This window comes from Gossypium hirsutum, chromosome D12, assembly GCF_007990345.1.
Source record: "Gossypium hirsutum isolate 1008001.06 chromosome D12, Gossypium_hirsutum_v2.1, whole genome shotgun sequence".
Taxonomy (NCBI): Eukaryota; Viridiplantae; Streptophyta; class Magnoliopsida; order Malvales; family Malvaceae; genus Gossypium; species Gossypium hirsutum.
The window spans coordinates 16,114,381-16,141,524 of record NC_053448.1 but is presented as its reverse complement, the minus strand read 5'-3'; the positions used below and the strand labels follow the sequence as shown (position 1 = coordinate 16,141,524).

At 34.2% G+C, this 27,144-nt stretch overlaps 1 protein-coding gene across 2 annotated transcripts; it reads left to right on the top strand.

The window, feature by feature from the left end:
* The first annotated feature begins 462 nt into the window (after positions 1 to 462).
* LOC107945455 (ABC transporter D family member 1) lies at positions 463 to 21,498 on the top strand. 2 transcript variants are annotated; one of them, XM_041108527.1, is made up of 26 exons: positions 463 to 891; positions 6,533 to 6,654; positions 8,545 to 8,824; positions 9,474 to 9,698; positions 10,365 to 10,562; positions 10,686 to 11,140; positions 11,508 to 11,646; positions 11,729 to 11,807; positions 12,850 to 13,088; positions 13,215 to 13,519; positions 13,597 to 13,708; positions 13,793 to 13,951; positions 14,628 to 14,727; positions 14,813 to 14,921; positions 15,856 to 15,946; positions 16,075 to 16,199; positions 16,331 to 16,480; positions 17,039 to 17,111; positions 17,969 to 18,149; positions 18,225 to 18,383; positions 19,120 to 19,281; positions 19,353 to 19,586; positions 20,296 to 20,459; positions 20,560 to 20,612; positions 20,694 to 20,772; positions 20,986 to 21,498. In XM_041108527.1, the coding sequence occupies exons 2-26, from the start codon at positions 6,593 to 6,595 to the stop codon at positions 21,070 to 21,072; spliced, it is 4,020 nt and encodes a 1,339-aa protein (XP_040964461.1). In that variant the 5' UTR covers positions 463 to 891; positions 6,533 to 6,592; the 3' UTR covers positions 21,073 to 21,498. The 2 variants fall into 2 exon arrangements, with proteins under 2 accessions (XP_040964461.1, XP_016734960.1); XM_016879471.2 differs by having other exon boundaries at positions 522 to 891; positions 6,528 to 6,654.
* Positions 21,499 to 27,144: the final 5,646 nt, after the last annotated feature.

Below are 27,144 nucleotides of genomic sequence, written 5' to 3'. Positions count from 1 at the left end.
GAAAATTATTGAAAACCCATTTCTTTTATAAAATAATAAACATTATTATGAAGATAATTTTATTATTTTATATTTAGGTAAAGTTTAGAAAAATACACTTCATAAAATTTTCCAACTTAAAATATCATAGTTTTCAAACTTTACCATTTAATTTAGAAAAAAATATTTTTTTATAAATATATTTATTAACTTAAGATAAAAAAGTATTAAGTCATCCCACATTAAATTCATATAAAAAAATAAAACACGACTTTTATGTTGTCATTTCTTTGGGAAATTTAAGAAAAATATATTAAAAGTAAAATTTTTTAGAATGATGTATATAATTTCATTACCAATTTTTAAAAATTAAATATCGGATCTAAAAGTGTGGAGCCTCTGAATCAGCAGCTTGGTCGTAAGTTTGATTGGATTAAAGTAAAAATAAGATAAAAGAAAACAAAAGAAACTTCTATTTGCAGAAAAAAGGAAAAAACAATTTCGGTACTTTAGATCAAAAGTTGGAATAACATATTAAAAAATCATGTAAATAAGGCGCCGTAAAAGGCTCATCATCATCATCTATATATCATCTGCCAGGGGCTTTCTTTCTCTCTTAGTTCTAAGGGAAAAATTATCTTCTTCGTTCTCCCTTGTCTTTCGTTTGGAAATTTGTTTATCGAGCCACCTCTCATTCTTTTCCCTAATCATCCTAGGTTTGAATTTTGGGTTCAATGATTGTAGCGCTTGGCGATTTTATTACTAATATTTAAAGAAAAAAGAAAAAAGCGTTGGAAATTTCAGTTACAACAATTGAGAGAGGGGGAGAGAGAGACGGGAATTGCAAAGATTAATGTGGTTTGCATTGTTTTGATGCGATTTTGAGAACTTTCGGCTGCTGCAGTTGCTCAGGTATTGTTTAAAGCTACCAACAAGTTAGATTTATTTTCGCTTGTAGTTGAATTTTCATTTTTTTCCTTTTCGAATCAGCAGTTTCGATTAGTTTAGGTGACAATTTTATGATTATAATATTTTTAGGAAATAATTTTATAAAAATCAGAAAAAAAAAAGACTGCGTACTTCTTTTAAAAAATATGTTTATTATGGTAAGGTATTTGATCAAATTATAGAAAGCTTAACTGAATTGGAGCTCTAAAAGTTTAGTTCTGCGTTGTTGAAGTTGTAAAATTTAATGCTACAGTGAGACTTTAGCTCTTCTAGGTTGATTTTCGAAAGTTTGAGCCGAGAATGTCAAAGAGGAAAGGAAGTAATGAATTGTAGCTGTGTATTTATTAAGTTGGAAGTGTTCTGGTTACTATTAAGGTTAAATTGCACAACCTTGATTCGCATTAAGTTCTCAGCACTTGTGGTATCTGCTTTGGCAAATCATGTGGTTAGTAATGGAGAATTTTATGTGGTATTCGTGTTTGAGACAAGCTTGTCTGGTTTGTGACAAAGGGTTCAATGCCCCTAAGTTCTAGTCTGGTAATTAAGCATTAGAAATTCAGGTTTGTTGCATGTTGGACGTGGGCACAAAATTAATTTAACAATTGTTTAATGAAAAGGAGGTGGGGTTGCTCAGATTCGTTTACATCAAATGAAGAATGTTCATCTTTGTCTTTTTTATAAATATTCAAGCAAGGGAGTTTGCAACAGATTAAAAAGGGTTCGAACTAAACCAGTAACACTCGATTTGACTATGTGTGTCTTTTTGAGTCTTCATCTGTCCAGGTATGTCAACTTGTATAAGTATTTTACCCATGCAAGACACTTCACTTGCACATCTTTACTTTATCATTTTGCACAGCTTTTGAAAAATGTTTTTTTTCCCCTTTTCTCATGTTTATTTTGTTGACTAATTCCTCTTCTTCTGAAGTAGGGAGTATGCAATAGTTTTGATCTATGCAATTCCATTTCTCTATCGTGTTCAAGGACTCAAGTTGTTTGGATTCTTTAATTGGGCTGGTTATTGCAATACTGTGAATGGAATGTGCTTTCCAAAAAACAATTGCATGGCTTTTTTCAGCCTTCTATTTTTTCTATTTCTTCTCACCACTAATGGTAGATCCAAATTGAATAAAATTACTTCCTGAAACCACCACCGGTTTATACTTTAAGATATGCTCTTCAGTGTTTTCTTGTCTCTCCAAAGAACATTTTACTGAACTACAGTTCTCTTGGATTATGATTTTTTATTTGTTTGTCGCTGCTGCTTTTCTTTTCTAGTAAATTTTGTTATGCTTTAATAATTTGTCTCACATATGTGTTATGCCTGATAATTTGTTGAGAATTATTTGATAAGAAGCAATATTACAAGGCGTATTCACAGCTTAGAAGTTTTCATATTAAGAAAAAAATGAAGTATTACCACTTGCCAACATCTACTTTTGTTGGAGCTTGGTTAACAGTATTGGCCTTTGAAGTAAAATTGTGAGAGCTAAAAACAACACAATAGTTAGTGTTAGAAGTAGGCTTTTTCTATTATATTTTCTCACAAGGAATTACACTAATATTTATATACATAGTGAGCTTAACTTAGGAAACTCTATACTAGGAAACAGACTAATTCTAGGGATGCTGTCCCTTAAAAACAGCCTTAAAGTTAGGGATAGCAATTAATAAAATATTTACAGAATCTTACCTGATACACTTAAGATTCCTTATTAGGAAACTGTAATCTGACACTCCCCCTCAGGCTGGGAAGTGGATATCATCCATTCTCAGCTTGCTTGCTAGTTTCTGAAAGATTTTCCCAGATAATCCTTTGGTAAGTATGTCTGTCAGTTGACCATCAGTGGACACAAATGGAGTGCAAATTAAGCCACTGTCAAGTTTCTCCTTTATAAAATGTCTGTCAACCTCAACGTGCTTCGTAAGATCATGTTGAAATGGATTATGTGCAATATTGATAGCAGACTTATTATCACAATACAACTTCATTGGACATTCCCACTTGATCTTCAAATCTTCCAAAATAATTTTCAACCATAATAATTCACAAATTTCAAGAGCCATCACCCTAAATTCAACTTCTACACTAGATCTAGCCACAACATTCTGTTTTTTACTCCTCCAAGTTACAAGGTTGCCTCCTAGAAAAGTGCAATAGCCCGAGGTTGATCTTCTATCAACCATAGACCCTGCATAATCTGCATCAGTATAAGCTTCAAGGGTTAAATTCTCCCCTTTCTTAAATAGGATTCCTTTGCCTGGAGTGCCTTTTAAGTACTGTAGAATCTGATACACAGATCGAAGATGTGATTCTTTGGGGTTGTGCATGAACTGACTTACAACACCAACTGCATAGGCAATATCCGGTCTAGTATGTGACAAGTAAATGAGCTTCCCCACAAGTCTTTGATATGAACCTTTATCAACTGTTGCATCTTCTAGTGCATCTCCAAGTCTGTGGTTCACCTCTATGGGTGTCTCTGCTGGTTTACATCCCAACTCGCCCATCTCTGTCAACAAATCAATTACGTATTTTTGCTGAGATATGAAGATTCCTGAGAGTGTGTTACTTCAATACCAAGGAAATATTTTAACTTACCAAGCTCTTTGACTTCAAATTCTTTTACTAGGCATTTCTTTAAATTTTCCATTCCTTCCAGATCATCACCAGTCACTATAATGTCATCTACATAGACTAATAAAGCGGTCATTCCCCCTAAAGATGAGTGCTTTACAAACAAAGTGTGATTTCCTTGACTCTGTTTATACCCCAACATGAGCATTACTTTGGTAAATCTTCCAAACCAAGCTCTCGGGGACTGTTTTAGTCCGTACAAAGCTTTTTTTAGTCTGCAAACTACTTGTCCTGTATTTGGACCGAATCCTGGTGGAATATCCATATAGACTTCCTCCTCAAGAGCACCATGTAAAAAGGCGTTTTTGATGTCAAATTGCTGTAATTTCCAACCTCGGTTGGCAATGAGTGACAACAACACTCTCACAGTGTTTATCTTTGCAATAGGGGCAAATGTCTCAAGGTAGTCTATTCCATACATTTGAGTGTACCATTTAGCAACCAATCTTGCTTTGTACCTCTCCAAAGAACCATTTGACTTATATTTCACTGTGTACACCCAACGACATCCAACTGGTTTCTTTCCTCTTGGTAATTTTACCAAATCTCATGTCTTATTTTTTTCAAGGGCTTCCATTTCAATCTTCATGACATTTTTCCAATTCTCATCATCTAATGCCTCGGTTACAATTTTGGGAATGGAGATAGAATTTAGGCTAGTAAGAAAGGCTTTGTGGTTATGGGACAAATTTTTGTAAGACATGAATAAGTACAAGGGATGTTTTGTACAGGCTCTAGTTCCTTTTCTAATAGCAATGGGAAAATCATAGTCTCTCTGATTTGAATTTTCAGTAGTATTCAAAGTAGGTTCAGCAATTACCTCGGGTTGTAGAGTAGCAGGTTGTATATCCGAAGAAGATGATTGAACTTGCACTGGTGTCTTCTTCCTTGAGTAAACTAGTAAAGGACGAGTAGTGTCCTGAATCCCTTTTTGTGATTCGGGTGTATTAGGCTCTAGTTCGGGTTGCATAGGTTCAAGTTGGGATGTCTGGTTGGTAGGCAATGACTGAGTGTTTGGCTGTTGGACAGGAGTTGGAAAATCAAGAAGAAAGAATTCTCTGTCCTTATCTTCTGTGAATAAGCTCTCCCCCTGAAGATAAGGACAAGTAAAGAAATTCTCTTATTTTGCAAAAGTAACATCCGCTGAAACATAAAATTTTTTGGTGGCTAGATGATAGCATTTGTACCCTTTTTGTGTGGAAGAATAACCGAGAAAGACACATTTGACAGCTCGTAGATTGAGTTTTCCCCTAATTTGAGAATGTACATGTACAAAGGCAACACATCCAAATATTTTGGGAGTAAGGTTTGAGGTATTGAAATAAGGAAAAAATTTTGCTAGAACTTGCATAGGACTTTGAGATTTAAGGACTTTTGTAGGCAATCTATTTATCATACGAGCAGTTAAAACAGCCTCCCCCAGTATTGTTTAGGGACATTTTTTTGAAATAAGAGAGCTCTGGTAATAGCTAAAATGTGACCATTCTTTCTTTCGGCAACACCATTTTGTTGAGGTATGCTAACACAATATGACTCATGTATAATGCCTTTTTCTTGAAAATATGGGGAGTGAAATTGATTGAAATAGTCCTTGGCATTGTCTGACCTAAACCTTTTTATTTCAGCTCCAAATTGTGTTTTGATCATGTTGTAAAAGGTTGAAAAGACAGACCTTACATCAGATTTCTGTTTTAAAAGAAATATCCAAGACACACAGGTACAATTATCAATAAAGGATACAAACCACCGAGCCCCAGAGATGTTTGAAATAGTGGATGGTCCCCAAATATCACTATGAATAAGAGTAAAATGAGCGGATGTTCTTTTATTGCTTACCGGAAAAGAGGTACGTTTATGTTTGGCAAGTTCACAGACATCACAATGGAATTTTTCAACTGTTATCCCTTTGAACAATGAAGGAAACATAATTTTAAGGACTCTAAATGATGGATGACCAAGGCGGAGGTGATGGAGCCAAATTTGGTCTTTATTGGTTTTAACAGATTTGGATATGAAGGATAATGGTGAGGAATTCAGAGCACTAACTTCTCCACTGGATTCTTCAAGATAGTATAGGCCATTTACTTGCTTGTCATGTCCAATCATCCTCCTCGTATTCAGTTCTGGACAAAAGAAAAAATTCCCAGAAGTCGGGCTAATCTGATACCATGTTAGAAATAGGTTTTTTCTATTATATTTTCTCACAAGGAATTACACTAATATTTATATACATAGTGAGCCTAACTTAGGAAACTCTATACTAGGAAACAGACTAATTCTAGGGATGCTGTCCCTTAAAAACAGCCTTAAAGTTAGGGATAGCAATTAATAAAATATTTACAGAATCCTATCTGATACACTCAAGATTCCTTATTAGGAAATTGTAATCTGGCAATTAGAATGTATTTTTTGTCCTTTTTTCTAGATAAATATTTGCTTTATTCTGTTAAACAATAGGATGTGACTTTGGAGAATCATCTTATGTTTTGTAGTTTGAAATTGTTATAATTGTCTTTCCTTCTGCAGAGCATTATCTTTTGCTATACTACTCATTGCATTAGATGGTATTGCAACTACCCTGCTTATTTAATTCTAATTGGTTAGGCATTGGCCATAAAATTTGGAGATTTTCCATTTGGGGGAAGGTTGGGGAAGATTTGGGATGTTTTGGTCAATAACAAAAAAACCACTCATAGAGTTTCTCTAATTTGAAGCTTCCTCGACTTTATTTTCACATATAATCGTGTATCCTATTGTTTGTCATTTACAACAAATCACGTTATAGGGGTATAAATATCATCTTATATAACAACCGATATTTACATTTCTAGTGAAGATTCTTCACTTTTTCGTAAAAAGTAATGAGTACTAGTTGTCCCTCTTTCTATATATTGATTTCCAATATTGATTGTGGGAAAACCTGAAGTTAAACATTATCATTTAACAATTGTTGTTAATGCAGCCCAGATTCTCCAATCCTTGCTTGGTGGCTAATCTTTGCTACCGTGCAGAGTTCCACCTTCAACAATGCCTTCTCTTCAATTGCTGCAGCTAACTGAGCATGGCCAAAATCTTCTGGCTTCTAAGAGGTATTGATGTATTTTATGGCGATTTTCAATTTAAATAATTATATTTGACACTTCTGTATCTTAATTGAATGAATTTATTTTTTGTACAAATGACAAGGGTTGGTGCTTTTCTCAAACCGGTTTGTTACTGATGATGCTAATATTTTATGTTTCTTCTAGGGCAATTATTACCTTGTATTTCTCTTTTTTCTCTGGACTTTTCGTCATATCTACTTTTTTGATGAGTGTGAATAACATAGAGAAAAATGTCTTCAGATTTTCTGTTTGTTTGGGGTCTGCTGAGTAGTATAGTGAATGACCTTATGGGTAGAAAAGCCTACACTATACACATCTTATAAGCTTTGAAGATGTTGGAAGAATAATGTGACACATTGTCATTTTGTAGGGGTTTTGTAGCATTGTACATTTAGTTGATGAAGACCCTGGCATGTTTTTGACTCTCTCTCGTCATCTTGGAAACAATCATTGTATCAAGACAATAATTTCTATCAATTAGGAAACCTTGAAAGTTGTTTCTTTAATTATTATAAAAAATTTCAACATTTTAGAGGGATAATAATGTAGAGAAGGGAAATCATAGTGTTTTTTATTTTATTTCAAGCAAGCAACGGAGGAGGTTGAGACACTTATTATTGTCTGGGGTAATTTATACATATAGGAACTGGTCGAGTAAATGCCTTTATGATCAGTTTAATCATAAATAACCTTGGGGCTTTCCCCATAAGTGGTTACCTTTTTATTTTACCCTGGCATGTTTTTGACTGTGTCTCTTCATCTTGGAAACAATCATTGTATCAAGACAATAATTTCTGTCTATTAGGAAACCTTGAAAGTTGTTTCTTTAATTATTATAAAAAATTTCAACATTTTAGAGGGATAATAACGTAGAAAAGGGAAATCATAGTGTTTTTTATTTTATTTCAAGCAAGCAACAGAAGAGGTTGAGACACTTATTGTTGTATGGGGTAATTTATCCATATAGGAACTGGTCGAGAAAATGCCTTTATGATCAGTTTAATCTTAAATAACCTTGGGGCTTTACCCATACGTGGTTACCTTTTTATTTTACCCTGGCATGTTTTTGACTCTGTCTCTTCATCTTGGAAACAATCATTGTATCAACACAATAATTTCTGTCAATTAGGAAACCTTGAAAGTTGTTTCTTTAATTATTATAAAAAATTTCAACATTTTAGAGGGATAATAACGTAGAGAAGGGAAATCACAGTGTTTTTTATTTTATTTCAAGCAAGCAACAGAGGAGGTTGAGACACTTACCGTTGTATGGGGTAATTTAGCCATATAGCAACTGGTCTTGAGTAAATGCCTTCCTGATCAGTTTAATCATAAATAACCTTGGGGCTTTCCCCATACGTGGTTACCTTTTTCTCCAAAGGATAAGTGATTTTATATGGGCCTGGGGTGCAATCCCACATTCCCTTTATCTTTTAGGTCTATGCCCCAATTACCTTAGGCCAAAAGAAGAAATGTTAATGATAATTATCTTGGAAAATTTTTAAATCAACTATTTGGAATGAGCATATTTTTAAGAGTTAGAAAACACAAAAAGACATCTGGAAAATGTTTAGTTTAGGAAACCCCTATTGGCTGGGGGTATTCTATTGTAAAAGATGATGTTGGAGAACATGCTGTCTTATGATAAGGACTTGTAATCTAAGCGAGGTCCTATTGTGTCTTACTATAGTTTTACTAATTGATATGTTATGTGGCATGATATTATTCCTCTACCTACTTGCCTGGTGGTGCTTTGTTGGATGTTCATGCTATGATACTCATGTTGCAGTGCTCTAGCCACATAATCTTTGTCTTCTCTCCTCTCCTTGTGACTGTCCAGTATGTTACTATTTTTCTATTTTTATAATTTCACAGGAAAGCACTACTGCTTGCTTCTGGTATTGTGGTTGCTGGTGGAACTGCTGCTTATGTACATTCAAGGTTTAGCAATAAAAAGGCTGATTCATATAGTCATTACAATGGGATCCGAGAAAACAAAGAAAATCCTGATAAGGTTCTCAAAAAGAATAATAATGTAAAGAGAATCAAACAAAAGAAAGGTGGATTGAAGTCCCTTCAGGTTTTAGCAGCAATTCTTCTATCTGAGATGGGCAAAATAGGTACAAGAGATCTCTTGGCATTGGTGGGCATTGTGGTAAGCCATCTTATTTGTGTCCCATGTCCAACACAATTTGCTCTAATCCAAATAGTTTTTGCCACTAAGTTTATGGTCAGTGTTTTTTGATGTTGTGGGAATAACATCAGAAATTACCGTTATGCAAGTGTCCGGATTTTGTTGTGGTAAATAAGAATTGACCTTTTCAAAAATAAAGAGGCTCAATAGGGTCATAGCACAAACATCACAGGTTAGAAAGAAAGAAACTTGGTAGGGTCTCCTATATTTAAGAAAGAATTCCATCTATTGAATATCTTAAGTAGTACACAAACTAGAGAATTAAATAAATCGGGAGAATCAAATCATTTTATGATTAAATTTATATTTACTTACTATATTTACTACTCAAATAGAAACAAGGTTAAGGAACTCAAGAAGGAAATTGGTTAAGGCAAAGAACTTTATCTATCTGCCCTCATTATGCAAGTATTTGTGCAGACAGATCCTTACATGACTACAATTTTAGTTTGCAGTTCTCTTTGACATGCATCAGATACAGCAATTGGGACAGAAAATATCTAAAAATCTCCTTATATTGAATGTGACATAGGAGACCTTTGTAGCTTGAACTTTAGAGAAGAAGTTTTGTTTTCTTTTTAAGTAACATCTATTTTATGAATTTTTGCAGGTGCTGAGAGCTGCTTTGAGCAATAGATTAGCAAAAGTTCAGGGATTTCTATTCCGTGCTGCTTTTCTTCGGCGTGTACCATCATTTTTCTGGCTAATATCTGAAAACATTTTATTGTGCTTTCTCCTGTCAACTATTCATTCTACTTCAAAATACATAACGGGTACCCTAAGTTTGAGGTTCAGAAAAATACTGACAAAACTCATCCATGCACATTACTTTGAGGTAGTTTTCTTCCTTTGCTGCTGGCATAATTTATTATTATTTTATTTTAAAGTTTCTATCCTATGCTATTCATTTTTTACTCTTGTTGGATCAGGTATATTTCCTATCAGAAATCTTAATCATGCTTCACTGTTCATCTGTGCTTGCATAAATGACCTATCTTGTTTGCTCATATCAACCACTGTGGGTGGAATACACGTTTGTTGTTTAATGTTTAATTTTCTAACATTCTTTTTTTCTGGTAGTTTTCATCATCTCTTTTAAAATGTGCGTAATAAGTTTAAACAAAGCATTGTGGAACTAAAGTCTAAATTGTCTTAGACTTAAAGATATGAAAAATTTGGAATCTTATAAAATTTTCTTTCCTGGAACTGAGTATATTTTCTTATGAATGCTGAGATTTTTGAGTATTCTGTTCTAATCCTGATATCTAGTCACTTACACCTTCCTTGAAAGGTGTTTACCAATTCCTTTTTTGCTTCAAACTGCAATGAGAATGTCTATCTGATATATGAAATGCAAATACAATCTCCATCTCTAATGATGCTGCTTTAGTTTGTTTGTTCTCTCATGAAGTAAGAAGTACCTAATAGGTTTACATGCCCTATACGTTACTTTTTTTAATATATTCTAGTTATTGTTTCCTGACAAAATATTTAATTACAGAACATGGCATATTACAAAATATCGCATGTTGATGGACGGATTAGGAATCCTGAACAACGAATCGCAAGTGATTTACCAAGATTCTGTTCAGAATTGAGTGAACTTGTACAGGATGATTTGACAGCAGTTACTGATGGTCTGCTTTATACTTGGCGTCTTTGTTCTTATGCTAGCCCAAAATACATACTCTGGATTTTGGTAATTTTTTGCCCTATTTATTTGTATTGTTACTGGCTTACATATTTTTCTGGCACTGCTCTGCGAATGTAGTAATTACCATATTGTCTTGTTGTCAAATTAACACAGGATATTTCTTTGCAGGCCTATGTTTTGGGAGCCGGAGCTGCAATAAGAAACTTCTCTCCTGCTTTTGGGAAGCTAATGTCGAAAGAACAACAGTTGGAAGGAGAATACAGACAACTTCATTCAAGGCTAAGGACCCATGCAGAGAGTATAGCGTTTTATGGTGGAGAAAGTAGAGAAGAATCTCATATTCAACAGAAGTTTAAGACTCTTGTTAAGCACATGAGGGTTGTACTTCATGACCATTGGTGGTTTGGCATGATTCAGGACTTCTTATTGAAGTACCTTGGTGCTACTGTGGCTGTTGTTTTGATTATTGAGCCTTTCTTTGCTGGCCATCTTAGGCCAGATGCTTCAACATTGGGACGTGCAGAGATGTTGAGCAATTTAAGATACCACACGAGTGTTGTAATTTCACTATTTCAGGCCTTGGGAACCCTTTCTATAAGTTCAAGGCGGCTGAATCGTCTCAGGTATTTCTTTGTTCATTTCTGGCCTTCTAGAAGTGTTAGTGATAATACCATTAGGAGGAACATTAAACACTTTCTAAGCAACCTCTGAAATCTTACCAGGCACATCCCTAAAATTCATAATCAATATGTTGATTAGTCAATAAGAGTTGTTGATTATTACAAAATTGAACTTCAGTGGGACAGATAGAGGAACATTAAGAATTTTCTAGAAACCTCTGAAATCTTACCCCTTAAGCATCCTTAAAATTCATTGCATCTTCAATAATAATTGTTGATTATTACAAGTAAAACGTGAGTGAGACATATTTCTGGTTCATCTATTACCTTATGTTTTATTCTTTTTATCATTTCTCTTAATATCTTCTAGTGGTTATGCTGACCGTATTCATGAGTTGATGCTCATAACAAGAGAGTTAAGTGCTGATGATAAAAAGTCATCCCTGCAAAGACCTGGAAGTAGGAATTACTTAACTGAAGCTAACTATGTTGAGTTTTCTGGTGTCAAGGTATTTGAGAACATTGAATCCTTTATGATTCTTAATATGCCTTGGCCATATTTTTTGTTGTAATAGTTATAATGCCTTCCAGGTTGTCACTCCAACCGGAAATGTTTTGGTGAAGGATCTCTCTCTAAGGGTTGAATCGGGCTCTAATCTTTTGATTACAGGTGCTTTTTCCCTTGAAAAAAAATTGATTTACATTTGTCCCTTTAATATGTCTTATGTTGCCATTTTCTCATGTTTTAAACATTCTTCTATTTTTTGCTATTTTTCATCCTTTTCTATTATTTTCGAGGAAGCATAATGTGTTTTTATTGGAAGTGAGAGTGACAATAAACAAATTGTAGATTTTGTTACAAAGTGATGATTCACTTCTAGCTTTGGTTGGTTGCGGTGGGGCTTTTCTTGGAGTTTTGTTCTTTGTATGTTATATTTACCGAAGTGGCATAATTTAAATATCAAACCTGGTAACAGTTCTATTTGATAACAATCTTGCTTTGTAGCATATATTTCAGAACATATTTAATTTTAAAGTAGAATAGAAATCACTAACTGGTGTAGAACATGAATTTGTAGTTCTTTACTATTGTTATTATTGTTGTTGTTGTTTTAGAATCCCTTTGCTTTAGCTTTTAAATAAAAGCAGGAAAAAGGTTCACATTTTCTCTGGCATCTATGATTTTCTTTTATTACATTGTTTTCTGCTAAGTCTCCAAAGACAAACTCTCTGTGATTTACTTGGAAGATAAGGAAAGCTGAATAAGAGGACCAGAGATTGGTTTAGAGGGAGAAAGACAAAAAAATACTATATGTTTAATTCTAGTTACATGAAAAGAAGCAGAGTTCCTTTTCTCTTTGAGTGAACATTCTCTATTCGGACAAGGCAGATACCTGGATTTATGCTTCAGTCCTGGAGCAAGAATGGGTTGAAGATGGAGAATATACTCTTCTCTCTCCACCTTATCCTCATCAGGCCTTTGGCAACCTTACCTGCCTTTAACTATTGATTATCATTAGTATCCTGTATCTGTTCTTTTCCAGAGAATAGTGAAAAGTCTCCTTGTTCTTTTTTATGTATGTGTGTATTTATATACACAGAGCTCTTTAAGTTTATCTTTTTTAAAATTAATCTGTCTGTGCTTAATCTTGTTTCAAATTTGTGTTCTGGTTTTTAGGCATATATAAATCTTCATTTATTTTTTTCTGAAGGTCCAAATGGCAGTGGAAAGAGTTCCCTTTTTCGCGTTTTAGGTGGTCTTTGGCCACTGGTATCTGGCCATATTGTGAAACCTGGGGTTGGTTCCGATCTTAATAAAGAAATATTCTATGTGCCACAAAGACCATATACAGCTGTTGGAACCCTTCGAGACCAGCTAATTTACCCTCTTACTGCAGATCAGGAGGTTGAACCTCTTACACATAGTGGAATGGTGGACCTGTTGAAAAATGTATGAGTTTCATCTCATAATGTTTTTCTTGTTATTTCTTCCTTGATTATGTATTGATGCTTTTTGTTTCCTTTTGAGTTTTATAGGCTACCTTTAAAATATTTCTTCATTTCGTTGTTCCTTTAGGTTGACCTTGACTACCTATTGGATCGTTATCCTCCTGAGAAAGAGGTCAACTGGGGTGATGAACTCTCTCTTGGAGAGCAACAGAGATTGGGGATGGCTAGACTGTTCTACCATAAGCCTAAATTTGCAATTCTTGATGAGTGCACTAGTGCTGTGACAACTGATATGGAGGAGCGATTTTGTGCTAAGGTTAGAGCAATGGGTACGTCATGCATAACCATATCACATCGTCCAGCACTAGTTGCATTCCATGATGTGGTTTTGTCCTTGGATGGGGAAGGAGGATGGAAAGTTCATTACAAAAGGTACCAAGCATAAAGTTGTGTGTATTGGCATTACCATTAGCTATGGTGTATTACTCAAATTTTTATGTAACCTGCAGGGAGGATTCTTCAGTGCAAAGTGAAGGTGGGATTGTTTTAACCGCACTTTCTGAGACAGACCGCCAAAATGATGCAATTGCAGTTCAACGGGCATTCACTGCTGCTAAAAAGGTCTAAAAACTTCTGAAACCTGGTTCCTGTAATTTTTCTTCTTTTTTGTATCTGTTATATCTCATGTTGAGTGAACTTCTCTAGGACTCTGCATTCTCAAGTCCAAAGACTCAATCATATGTATCAGAGGTTATAACAACATCGCCCTCTGTGAACCATGGTGTTAAATTGCCTATTGTTCCTCAACTCCACAAGGTTCCAAGAGCACTGCCATTGAGAGTAGCTGCCATGTTTAAAGTATTGGTATGTTTTGGACTAGCCTTCTTTATTCTCGTAAACTAGCCTTGTGAACTTAGGGGATGATTTGCCTGTTATTGTGCCCAAAGTTGGTATCAGTAGTTGACTATGTAAAGTTCTAAATGTTAATGGAATTTGAATGATGAGTTCCCCAAAAATGTAGATCATTATGTCTTTCTTGGTCCTTGAGTAGGACATTTATGTAGTTGATATTGCTTATTCCTGAAGTGATTTTTCATTAGCTTTTAAAATCCAGGAAAATTTTTTTGGTAAAAACAACATTTTTTATTAAATTGGCTTTAAGCGCGGAGTTTGAATCCTAGAGAGTAAATGTTTAAAGTTATATCCTTTTTTATTTATATACAGTTTAAAATTATATCCTTATCTGTTCTGAAAGTGCCATTATGGATTAGCAAAGATGGAACCACCCTTATTTGCTACATCTTCTCTAATATACTTAGATAACTGTAACATAGCTGATACAAGTTGCTTAGACACTGTTGTATAACATTTTGTTGAGCATGAGGAGCATTCTTTTTGTGATATTTTACTTCTCTTCAAAGTTTGAATTTGAGTAAATCTGGTTCAAAGTCCTTAATATAAGTAATGAGATAATGTTGTGTTCATCTACTAACACTAGTTTTTTAATTCTTTATCTACAATCTTAAATTCTTGGATTCAGGTGCCTACGCTATTTGAGAAACAGGGGGCTCAACTACTTGCAGTTGCTTTTCTTGTTGTCTCAAGAACATGGATATCAGATCGGATTGCTTCATTGAATGGTATTACAAATCCATCATTTTACTATTTATCCAATTTAAAATCTGAGAGGTTATTTTATTGTTATTTAAATGCATACACTTCCAGGAACGACTGTGAAGCATGTTTTGGAGCAGAATAAGGCAGCCTTTATCCGATTAATTGGTATAAGTGTTCTTCAAAGTGGTGCATCTTCTTTCATTGCACCTTCCTTAAGGTACTTTTTTCTAAAGAGCAGGTTTTGACCTCCATGTAAACTAAAAGAGGGAGATACTAATACAGAAAAGATCTATCAGTATAATTATCTATTTAATCTATGCTAATATAGTACTGTTATTTTACTTATCTGCAATATAGGCATAAGATATGTAGACATGCATATATTCTCTTGAAGTCTAAAGAAAGTGATATCTTACTGGTATCTGTGATTGGTTAGTATGAATGTTAAGCCCTAACTCCAGTGTCTACATGTTGTTGAAGTCTAAAAGAAAGTTTTCTTGTTTTCTCCTGAAGTTACTGAAATTGATTTCTCAGCTTTCTGACTTCTCTATCATACTGTGCTTTCCCAGTTAAACTTGTCACCAAATCTCTTACAAAGTTCTGACTTCTGAGATTTTCCTAAATAGGAGAGATCTCACCTTCATTCATATTAGTGTGCTTTTTCTCCTATACTGTAAAAATAATGCTTTTTAAGACTATCCTTTTTGTGTTTCAGTATGTTTTTTGTTCTGTATGTACAGATTGTGTAGCCTATGCAGAGGGCTGCTTGTCTAACTTGTTGGCTTGTATTTGCCCGTAATTTGTGACTTTTAAATGATAAATGCTTTCATGTTAAATTTTGTCATGGTTTGTATCCTATTATATTTCCATTACTTCATACCAGGCTGGTAAATTTCTGAGTGGATCTTTGGGTCATATGAAGACAATGAATGTAGGTCATGCACATAAGAATTTCGTGGATAATCTCCAGCAATATTTTCTTTTATATTATCTTTATGTTGTTAGTGCTCAAAAGACTTTGATTATACTTGGTTTTTGGTGGTATGAATTTTACCACAAATTTTAGTCTCATCCCTTGCTTTTTTCACATCTAGTTTCATGCCTTCTTAGTGAAAAATAGTTTTTTGAATATCCTTTTTCTTGGTTTGCAGGCACTTGACTGCTAGGCTGGCCCTTGGATGGAGGATTAGGTTGACCCAAAATTTGCTAAAGAACTACTTAAGAAATAATGCATTTTACCAGGTAGTTTGATCAGCTCAGATACACTGATGCCTGTGTACCTGGCAGACATTGCACAATGTTTATAATGGTCTATACTATTACCGAGAATTCAGAAATACTAAATTCACATCTCATGCATATCATTGTAGGTTTTTCACATGTCAAGCAAAAATATTGATGCAGATCAAAGAATAACTCATGATCTTGAAAAGTTAACAACTGATTTATCAGGACTGGTTACTGGAATGGTAAAGCCATCTGTTGACATTTTGTGGTGAGTACATTATTTTGATCACAGGACTTGTTTTCTGTCTAATCTTGATTCTAGGCTTTGAATGCATATGTTCCTTTCCTGCCTCATTTATCTTTCTAAGAAAAATTCTTAACCAATGCTGCAAATTTTAGGTTCACCTGGAGAATGAAGCTCTTAACTGGGAGAAGGGGTGTTTCCATTTTGTATGCATATATGTTTCTTGGTCTAGGTTTTCTAAGGACTGTTACTCCTGATTTTGGTGATTTGACAAGTCGAGAACAACAGCTTGAGGGAACCTTCAGGTAATTCTAGAATCCATGTTACTAATACTATGAATGCTAGATGTATTACACGTGGAGATACTTGCATGAACATGGATGTGCTGAAGTGCCAATCTAAACTGGCACATCCATGTTCATGCAAGTATCTCCACGTGTAATACCATGAATCCAGACTAGTCTGGTAGTTTAAAAAGAGAAGCTCAGGAAGTTAGATTGTGAAGATATGTGGCAAGAATGGTATGTTTAAAAACTGTAGTTTTGAGCTGACTTACGTGATACAGTGGATTGATTAGAACAATTAAAAGTCTCTAATATGTTGCTATCTCTTTTTTTTATTTGTACTTTTATTGTTAATTATTTCTAGGTTTATTTCTCTAAACAATGAGTTTTGCGTTCGTTCAACTTTTCAACTTTAGGTCTTCTCATACACTTACAGTTCTTCACCTGTTAAGTTCCTAAATATTGGTGAATATACATAATATAAATACATGTATCCAAGTAGGTACTTCTGTGTAATTTATGGATATGAGGATGTTTCTGCATATATCATTCTAATAACTTATACTATATTTTAATTAGGTTCATGCATGAAAGACTGCGCACTCATGCTGAATCTGTTGCATTCTTTGGAGGCGGTGCTCGAGAAAAAGCTGTAAGATATTTAAGGATCCAATAAATTTGAATGCCAACTGTTGTTTCCATCATTTCTGATGCTGATGTGGAAATTTTGTTGTGGAAAATTAGGCTGAAATCAGGAGGAGTTTAAAATCTTTCTATAGGCTGCAAGTCCGAATGCACCTTGCGTTTGAATTGCACAACTATAATTTATAGTTTACATGTTAGACTGAATAACAAAAAAAAAACAAGAACTCTTGTACTGTTCCTACATTTTCTGGTTTGATACAGGCTTGAACTTTGCTTTTAGAATTTTTCAAAATGTCAATCCTTTGATTAAAAGATACCCACATGTTGCAGGTTCCATGTGTTACTTAATTAAGCTAGGTATAAATATTTTCTAGCTTACTATTGCAAAGGCAGATATTGTTTGATTGGTGCCCTCCCTCTCCTGTTATTATATTATATAAAGGAATATTTTACAGTAAAATGACATGACTTCAGGGATATTTTGTGGATCATGATCTACTGTTTTTTCCCCTTTTGCATGGTTTGCTGCTGAGCATGCATCATGCAACATTTCTAGACTCCTATTTCTCTATAATTTCCGTTCCTTGTCTATAATTCTATGTTTAATTGATGCATTTAGCTATTATTTTAAAGGCAGATACTGGTTGATTGACACCCTGCCTCTTGTTATTTTATGATGTAAAGGAATATTTTACAGTGAAATGACATGACTTAGTGAACATTTTACGAATCACAGTACTGATTCCCCCCTCCCCCCCACCTTGCATGGTTTGCTTCTAAGCATGCACTATGCAGCATTACCAGACTCCTATGTCTCCAAACTTGCATTCCTGTTTCTTATTCTATGTTTCTTATATTTAACAGATGGTTGACTCAAGATTTAGGGAGCTTCTTGATCACTCTTTGCTTCTTTTGAAGAAGAAATGGCTGTTTGGTATACTTGATGATTTTGTGACAAAACAGCTTCCGCATAATGTTACTTGGGGTTTGAGCTTATTATATGCCTTGGAACACAAGGGGGATCGAGCCTTAGTTTCTACCCAAGGTGAGATATCTGACTCAATTTTACAGTACTTTCTGGTCCCCCCATCTCTCTCTAAAAGTACTTAACCATTTTTAGGTGAGTTGGCACATGCACTGAGGTTCCTGGCATCTGTTGTGTCTCAAAGCTTTTTAGCCTTTGGTGACATCCTAGAACTGCATAGAAAGTTTCTGGAGCTGTCTGGGAGTATCAACCGAATTTTTGAGCTCGAAGAGCTTCTTGATGCTGCTCAGTCTGGTATATTTAAAATCTTGACTTTGCATTTCCTTTTTATGTGTATTTTCATTATTTTTGTTGAAACAATGGCATAAAAAGATTTTAGTCAAATTCGCATGGTTGCTATCATTCTTTTGATAGTCTTCTTTTCCAATCTACTGCTTATGAGTGTGAAAAAGCTTTACAAAAGTGAAATATCACATGTTTGGAGATGAAGGTTTTCTGTTGTATCTTCAAGGAATAATTTATAAACTACACCAATATAACTGCATAGAAGTTAGTTTGCTTGTTTGATAAGGTACCAATGGACCATTGAAGTTCTTGTAAATTTATTGATACAATTACGACTGAAGTAGGTTGATATAACTGTTAGGTGCAAGTGCATATAAGCTGCTTACAATATAACACTGCATACATTGTTCCTCGGGACATTTCAACAAAAACCAGAATACATTGAATTGTTGGGCCTTACCAAAACATAGGTTTTGTAACGTAGATTGTGTTTCAAGTTGGCGTACTTATGCTCATAATATTTATCACCTGAGAAAGTCTTTCTTCTGATGTATTTGCTTCTGTGCTACACATCTGCTTTGGCCTTCAGAACTATTCTTGCTGATCAGCTACTGGTCCTATCTATTTGATTAGGATCAACTTCTTTTCTTACCCATCTTCTTTTGTTGTTCAATTTATTTATTTTAAGACTGACTTGGTTGCCTAAATGTTGCACATTAATCTAACAAGGTTGTCATCTAATCAGGGGATTTGAGCACTGATAACTTATCTCGATCTCAGAGGACTGCTCTCTCTGCTGAAGATGTTATTTCTTTTGCTGAGGTGGATATAATTACTCCAGCACAGAAGCTATTGGCTAGACAGTTGACATGTGATGTAGTACCAGGAAAAAGCCTGCTAGTTACTGGTTAGTATAGGAAATTTTTATTGTATGCATTGATAAGATATTTGCATCTGACTTACCTTTAATCTCTTAAGGCCCCAATGGGAGCGGAAAAAGTTCTGTTTTCAGAGTACTTCGAGGTCTGTGGCCCATCGTGAGTGGAAGGCTTTATAAACCATCCCACCATTTTGATGAAGAAACAGCTTCTGGTGGCATCTTCTATGTTCCTCAGCGCCCATATACATGCTTGGGAACTTTGAGGGATCAAATCATATATCCTCTCTCCTGTGAGGAAGCAGAGCTGAGAGAATTTAAGTTGTATGGACAAGGTAATCTACTTGCATAAGATGCAATGATTTCCTTATCTTTTGAGTTTCCAATTTGATACCTACTATTTATTTATGATTGAATAGCCATTTTGTTCCAACAGTATAACCATGAAACATGCCCTTGCTTGGTTAATTTGACTACTTTCTGGACTCTTGAGTTATATAGTAAAGAAAGAGGTACCACTTTGATGTGTAAATTGTCTAGTGACATTAACAATTTGCTACAAGAAGAAACTGAGCCTTTTCCCTCAATATACAACTTTAACAGTCAGTAAAGATTGAGGTCCTTTTTCTTTTTCCCTTTTAATATATACAATTTTCATCAATTAACATTTTGGTCTTCCTGTTCCCTAAAAATTAGTTAATGAAAACTACATTAAGTTTTCGTGTTACAAAAGAGAACAAAATTATCCGGAATTTTGGCAACTGACATTTGCATTTTTTCTCTGGGGATGAGTTTATCAAGGGACATAGACTGTAATTAAGTCTGAAATGCTCAAATTTTGATCTTGGCGGTTCACATGAGATTTTATCTGGTCTCCCTTCACTATTAATTAAGAATGCCATAACACTTTAGAAAGCGTGGTAGAATGACAAATAATTTATTGTGTGATGGTGAGGTAAAAATTTATTTCTTCATTGACCTCTTGGAAAACAATGAACTGAAACTGTCTATGTTTTTGGGAATTCTGAACATGTAAAATTTCAGGTAAAAAGCCAGTGGACAGTGCCAGCGTTCTTGATGCACGTTTGAAAACCATTCTTGAAAATGTTCGATTGAATTATCTTTTAGAACGGGAGGAAGGTGGTTGGGATGCTAATCTCAATTGGGAAGACATCCTATCGCTCGGAGAACAGCAGAGATTAGGCATGGTGAGTCAAGCTAACTTCAACACTTTTCAGACTAGAATATTTTACTTTTCATTCCCGGCAGAGTTCTGTTATTTTGATATCAAACTTTCTGTTTTACCAGGCAAGGTTGTTCTTCCACACGCCTAAATTTGGAATCCTTGACGAGTGTACAAAGTATGTAACTAATCACTATGCATTCTTTTAAAAAACCAGTAACTAGTTGTCTAATTTACCTTGGTATTCTTCCAATGGCAGTGCCACGAGTGTTGATGTTGAGGAGCAACTTTATAGACTGGCAAAAGATTTGGGTATTACTGTTATTACCTCATCACAGGCAAGTAGTTCGATCAGATAGTTAATTAGAGACAAGCATGCAACTAGTTATTTTCAGAATTTGACAAATAATAGAACACTTGGGATGCTCTTCTTGATTTTGTCATTGTCTGCTGCAGCACTTCCTGAAGCAAATAGCAACATAACTAGTTCCTTTCTAATTTAAAATTTAAAATTTAAACCATTTCTTTTGTAATTTATTGTGATTCCTCAGCGACCAGCTCTAATACCATTCCATGCTTTGGAGTTACGACTTGTTGATGGCGAGGGTAAGTGGGAGCTTCGTTCAATCAAGCAATGATGGTGCAATGACAAGCTCTTTGTTTGTGCTCCGTATGATGCGGGGGGACAAGTTATCAGTTGACATATAGTTATAGGCAGGATAAATTTGTTATCATGCTGCGAACAATGGGTAAGCCAAAGGTATGGTGGTAGTGATAATTCTGAGTTCTTTAATGGTATTGGAATACCACAGGCTTTGCGGTATTGGCTGGATTCAGAAAGGGGAATCAAATTAGAACAGATTATTTTTAGTCAAGAATTAGTAAAAGAGAACAATCAAAGTAAAATCTTAATTTTATAATCTATGTGAGCATAAAGAAAAATAATGTACAGGTTTTTCGTTCCCTCCCCCATTTTTACCCTCTCTTATGGGATTCATGTTGTAAGAATTGACGCCTTAATTATTCTTGCCTAAAGAATAAGATACAAGGGAATAGATTATTTACATTTTTTTTTTATCTATTATCTTTATTTGATACGCGAACGGAGTCAAAAAGCCGTAGTAATGTGTTATTTTGTAAATATCAATTAAAGTGCAGCTCTTTAATATTAATTATTTATGGCATCTTGTGTGTGATAATTTATTTCACTAATTTAGTAATAATTTAGAAACAAATAATTGAAGTTTCCAAAAACAATTGGATTTTATAAATATTTGATTTTATGATATGAATTAAATAGAAAAGATATATCATGCATGCAATTGTTTTCCTTATCTCTGTTCTGTAGTCTATATTTTAGCTTCCTCTTTTCACTGTATTCAATTTTTAAATCAAGTTTTTCCATCCATTAAGTTTTTTATGTTCTCAGCACAGAGATTGATTTGTTTTTTTCCTCGTCGAGAAGTTAATCAGCATCTAAATTAGTGTAAAATTAGATTGATGTTTTAATAATTTATTTATTGAATATATTAATATAATTGTATTTCTCAAATCAATCTATTTTTATCATGCAAATTTAAAATCTTTTATTAAATTGACGGTTGAAAGTAAATTATATTAAATATTTTTTTATTCACAACTTGAGATTAGTGATGAGCAAAATTCGATTCAATTCAAAAAAAAAATTTGAAATCTGAGTTAAATGAATCGAGTTATTTAAGTTATTCGAGTTAACTTTTTTTTTTTAATTTTGAGTTCAAATTGAGTTTAATGTTGAAATTTGAATAACTCAAATAATTCGGCGAATTATGATTATTGCGTCACATTCCCAAAGAACAAAATTAAGTTGCAGATTGTATGGCAAAATAAGCTTTATCCTCTAGAGTTTATTTGCAATTTTTAGAATTTCCCCCTGTTATGGTCCAAAATTTCTTAGAATTGGAACAATCTAGGAGTTTTTTCTTAAACCTTTCGGATGAAATTAATTAGTTATTCCTGTTTGTCTTCAATAAAACAAAAATAATTTGAATAAACTAAATATCAACTTATAATATTTTACATTTTTACCACAAATCTCCAAACATTTTTACTTTTCCCTTAATACTGTTACTCCTTCTCACTTTTCCCCCATAGCTTTTACTCCCCTCCCATCCCACCTCTCATCTACTCCAAACCCATTTTCCCCCAATTTTTTTTTAATATTTTCCCCCTAAACTTTTACTTTTCACCCTTTACCCTTAAATAAAAAATTATCTAAAAAAATCCTTAAACCTAAATAGTAATAATTTTATTTATATCTACTATTTATATTATTAAATTAAATTTCACATTTTGTACTATTTTTATTATTGAATTGTTTAATCATATTAAATCTTTATAAATTTATGTTAAAATTAAATTATTGATGATGTCATAAAATATTTGTGTTAACATTTTATGTTGGTATTAATTTCACATTTTATCTTTAAAGTAAATTTTATTAAAAAATCACATTTTTTATATTTAATATATTTTTTAATTTCAAAATACATAGTGACAAAAATCAAAATATAATTGAAGCAACTAAGCAAGCAAAGAAGCTAACCCATATATAAAATATTAATAAATAAATTATGAGAAGATGAAACTTAATAACAAATCTGATTATAGTGGGTGACAATGGTTACAAAGATTCAAATTCTTTTTTTTTTAATTTAACTTGAACAAATATATTCAATTCAATTCGAATTCCATTTCACTTGACTTGATTCGAGAAAATTTCAAATCAAGTTAGGATGATAAAATAGGATTCTTCAACTCGATTAACTCGAAATTTTTTCATCGATTCGATCAATTGCTCACCCATTCTTGAGATGCATGATTTATTTAAGTATAATATTACAATAACACGGTCAAATTATTAAAATATCAATCGTACAAAAAGTAAAGTATAAAATTATTTTAATTTTATATTAGTATGAGTAGGGATGAGCATTCGATCGAATCGAGTGAAGAAATTTTGAGTTAATCAAGTTGACAAGTCTTATTTTATCATCTTAACTCGATTTGAAATTTTTCCGAATCAAGTCGAGTGAAATGAAATTCGAGTCGAATCGAATCAAGTGAAATTATTCAAGTTAAATTAAAAAGTTAAACATGTCAAATTAAAATCTTGTTACAGTATAACTAATTCCATGTTGGAGCACAAAAATTTGAAACCATATATATTTGACAAAAAATTCAAAGCAAAATAATAATAATAAATATTTTAATATAATAAATTAGAATCATTAATTAACTTATTTAGGTCCCAAAATTATTGTTCTAGAAAGTTTTTAACTTTCTTTATATATTTTTTAGGATTTTTTAAAAAAAATTAGAATTTTTTAAAAAATATAAATTTTGGAATTTTTATAAATGTTTTGAATTTTCAAAGTTATTTTGAATTTATGAAAATTATTTTGAATTATTTTGTAATTTTCACTAAAGGACCAATTTGCTCATTTTCAAACTTAACAGGGATCAAAAAAGTATTTATACAAATATGTTATTCGAATTATTTGAGTTATTCGAATTGTAAAATTTAACTAATTCCAACTCGAAACTCGAATTACTTATTCGAGTTGACTCGAATAATTCAAATAACTCAATTCGATTTTTTTTCGAATCAAATCGAATTTTACTCCCCTAACTATAACCTTTATAAATATTGCATATATAAATACGTATCTAATTTGTTGATTGAACCGTTGACGGAAAATAAAGGATTTGTGTTTCAGTTTTTAGTTCAAGAATATATTTGTACTTCAATTTTAACACAAAGTAACTGATATAAATATTTCTGAAAATTTTTTTTAAAAAAAAAAGGAAAACACCCAGAGAAAGCTGATATTTTTAAACTCACCCCATGAATATAATCGTCTTTACAAACTAAACTAATCCGTGGGTGTATATTATTTCCATCTCACTTGTCGTAATTGTATTATTATAGCAATGAATTCTTTTACCTTGAAATAATGAACAAGAATGAGAAACACAAATTTCTGATTGATTACACAAACTGATTTGATAATCGCTGCTGACTACACCCTACCCAAAACGCCCCGTTTCACTTACTCAATATGTCCCGTTTCATTTCATTCATTCTAAACGCCGTCATCTCATAATCTTTGAATCTTGCCCCGTAACAATGAATTCTTGGAAAGTGAAGGAAAAGTAACCCAAATTTATTATCAGGTTCATTTTCTTGAAAAACAAAATATAAAAGAACTGGATTTTGAGAAATGAAAATAAAAATATGTTAAAAACACAAAAAAATATTTCAATGTTTTACTTAAAAAAAAACTTTGCAAAATTAATTTACAACCCAAATTTTGCCCGGGGCCCAGATTAAACAAAATCCACAGTCCATTACAAAATTTAAACACAAATCAGCAAGCCCAACAAGCCCAAAATCACCCCAGCCCAACAAACCAAGTCAAACTAGGGTTTCAGAAAAGCTAAACCCTAGCCCTTCTGACGCTTGCCGCCGCAGCCACCTGCCTTCTACCACCGTGTTGCGAGACAAAAAAATTAGCAGGTCTTGTCAAGCATATACGGAGCGTTTTATGAATTAATGATACGGGGCGTTTTGGAGTATAACAGAACTTGGCCACGTCATTACGTTGTAACTTTTTTTAATTCTGCATGTTTTGCATGGTACCGATCATTGAGGAAATACAACAAAATTTTCTTTCTCTGCGTTCTCTCTTCTTCCTTCCTTCTTCCCTTCTATTTCTCTTCTTCAAATTATTCTGCAACAAAGGTATCAGAGCCTCTACGATCCCTTAAGATGACTGGTGATGGAGTATCTACTAGGCTACAGAAGGAAGTGGGCAGTTTACAACAGGAGATTTCAAAATTCCATGAGGAAATCGCTCGGGTGGAAGCAAAGTTGGAGCATCGGCTGCAGGATCTTAAATCGGAGTTGCAAGGAGATCTTCAAGCGCTGCTAGGTCAGTACTTTGGGCCCCCTCCGATAGGATCGTCGGCGAATGCTTCAGGGGATAAGGGCAAAGGGGTGTTGGGGGCTCCGCCTGGTTTCGTACCTAAGAACACGGAGTTACCCCAGATGCCAACAAATGGAGGCAGTGTACAGATGAAGGATTCTTCATTTGCGACTGGAGGTTCGGTGAATCATAGCCGATTGGAATGTCCCAAGTTCGATGGAACCGATTTTCGGGGTTGGTGGACCAAGTTGGAGCAGTATTTCAAAGCAGAGGAGGTACCGGACGTTAGCAAGGTTCGTTTGGTAATGCTGAACTTGGAAGGGCGAGCGTTGGAGTGGCATCATTTCTATTCTCAACAAAATGGTGGCCTGTAGATGCTGTCCTGGTCGCCATGCATCAAGAGTCTCCAGGATCATTTTGGTTGTGGATCTTTCGGGGATCCTATGAGAGAGTTGGTCAATCTGAAACAGCAAGGTACGGTTGAGCAGTTCCAAGATCTCTTTGTGGGGTTACTTAATCAATTGCATTTGCCTGAAAAGTATGCTCTTAGTATATTTCTAGGGAATTTGAAAACTGAAATAGGCCACTATTTAGATCTTTTCGCACCATCGACGTTAATGGAAGCCTTTCAATTAGCTAAAAAAATTGAAATATTAGTTTCCCACTCTAGGAAAGGGCCTTCGACATTGGGAGTTAATTTAACCAGAAATGTTAGCAGTCCTCCGGCTATATCGAGGCACTCTATTTTTTTCACAAAATCAGGGAGCAATGGTCAGGCGAGTACTAAGGTTTCATCCATGAATTCGGGGACTAGGAACATCTCTCCAGCATTGATAGCGGAAAGGAAGCAGAAGGGCCTATGTTATTGGTGTGGGGCTAAATATCAGGCGGGTCACAAGTGCATGAGATCGCAACTTTATCAAGTTTTATTGGAACCTTATTCGGAGTGAGAGAGCAAGGAGTTCCATGAATGTGCTGACAAGTTGGAAGAAAATGAGAATGATGGTGAGGGTATCAAAGCTCCTATCATTTCACTAAATTCTTTAACAGGGATGCAAGGGCATAATACGATGAGGATGGTTGCTAAAATGGGAACTCAGTGGGCCATTATTCTAGTCGATTCCGGAAGTACCCACAATTTTATAGACTCAAAATTGGTTCATAGGTTGTTTATACCAGTGGGACGACAAGAACAATTGAGAGTTTCTATGGCGAATGGGAGCTGCTTGTTTACTAGAGGTTTGTGTAAAGGGGTTACATGGGAAGTGCAGCAACATAAGTTTACCATGGACTTCATGGTGTTAGCCTTGAAAGGATGTGATATGGTATTGGGGGTGCAATGGTTATTAACTCTTGGGGATATCATGTGGAATTTTGGTTCTCTCACTATGCAGTTTAAGGTTGCAGGGGAATCTTGTATACTTCGAGGCATAGTTCCTGGTTCACTGGCGGTAGTGGACAGGGAAATTAAACCACGTTGTTTTACAGCAGTGGGGCAGTCAATAGGTCCTTTTACAGCAGTGTTGAGTTCACCCGAACAAGTAATACTTTCAACACCAGCAAACAAGGACCAGGGTAATCATCTCTAAGAACTGTTGAAGGAGTTTGATGACATCTTTCAGGTTCCAAAAGGGTTGCCACCTCGAAAGTTGCACGACCACAAGATTCCGTTAAGGGACGAGGGAGCAATAGTCAAAATGCGACCTTATAGGTATCCAACGTTCCAAAAAAATGAAATGGAGA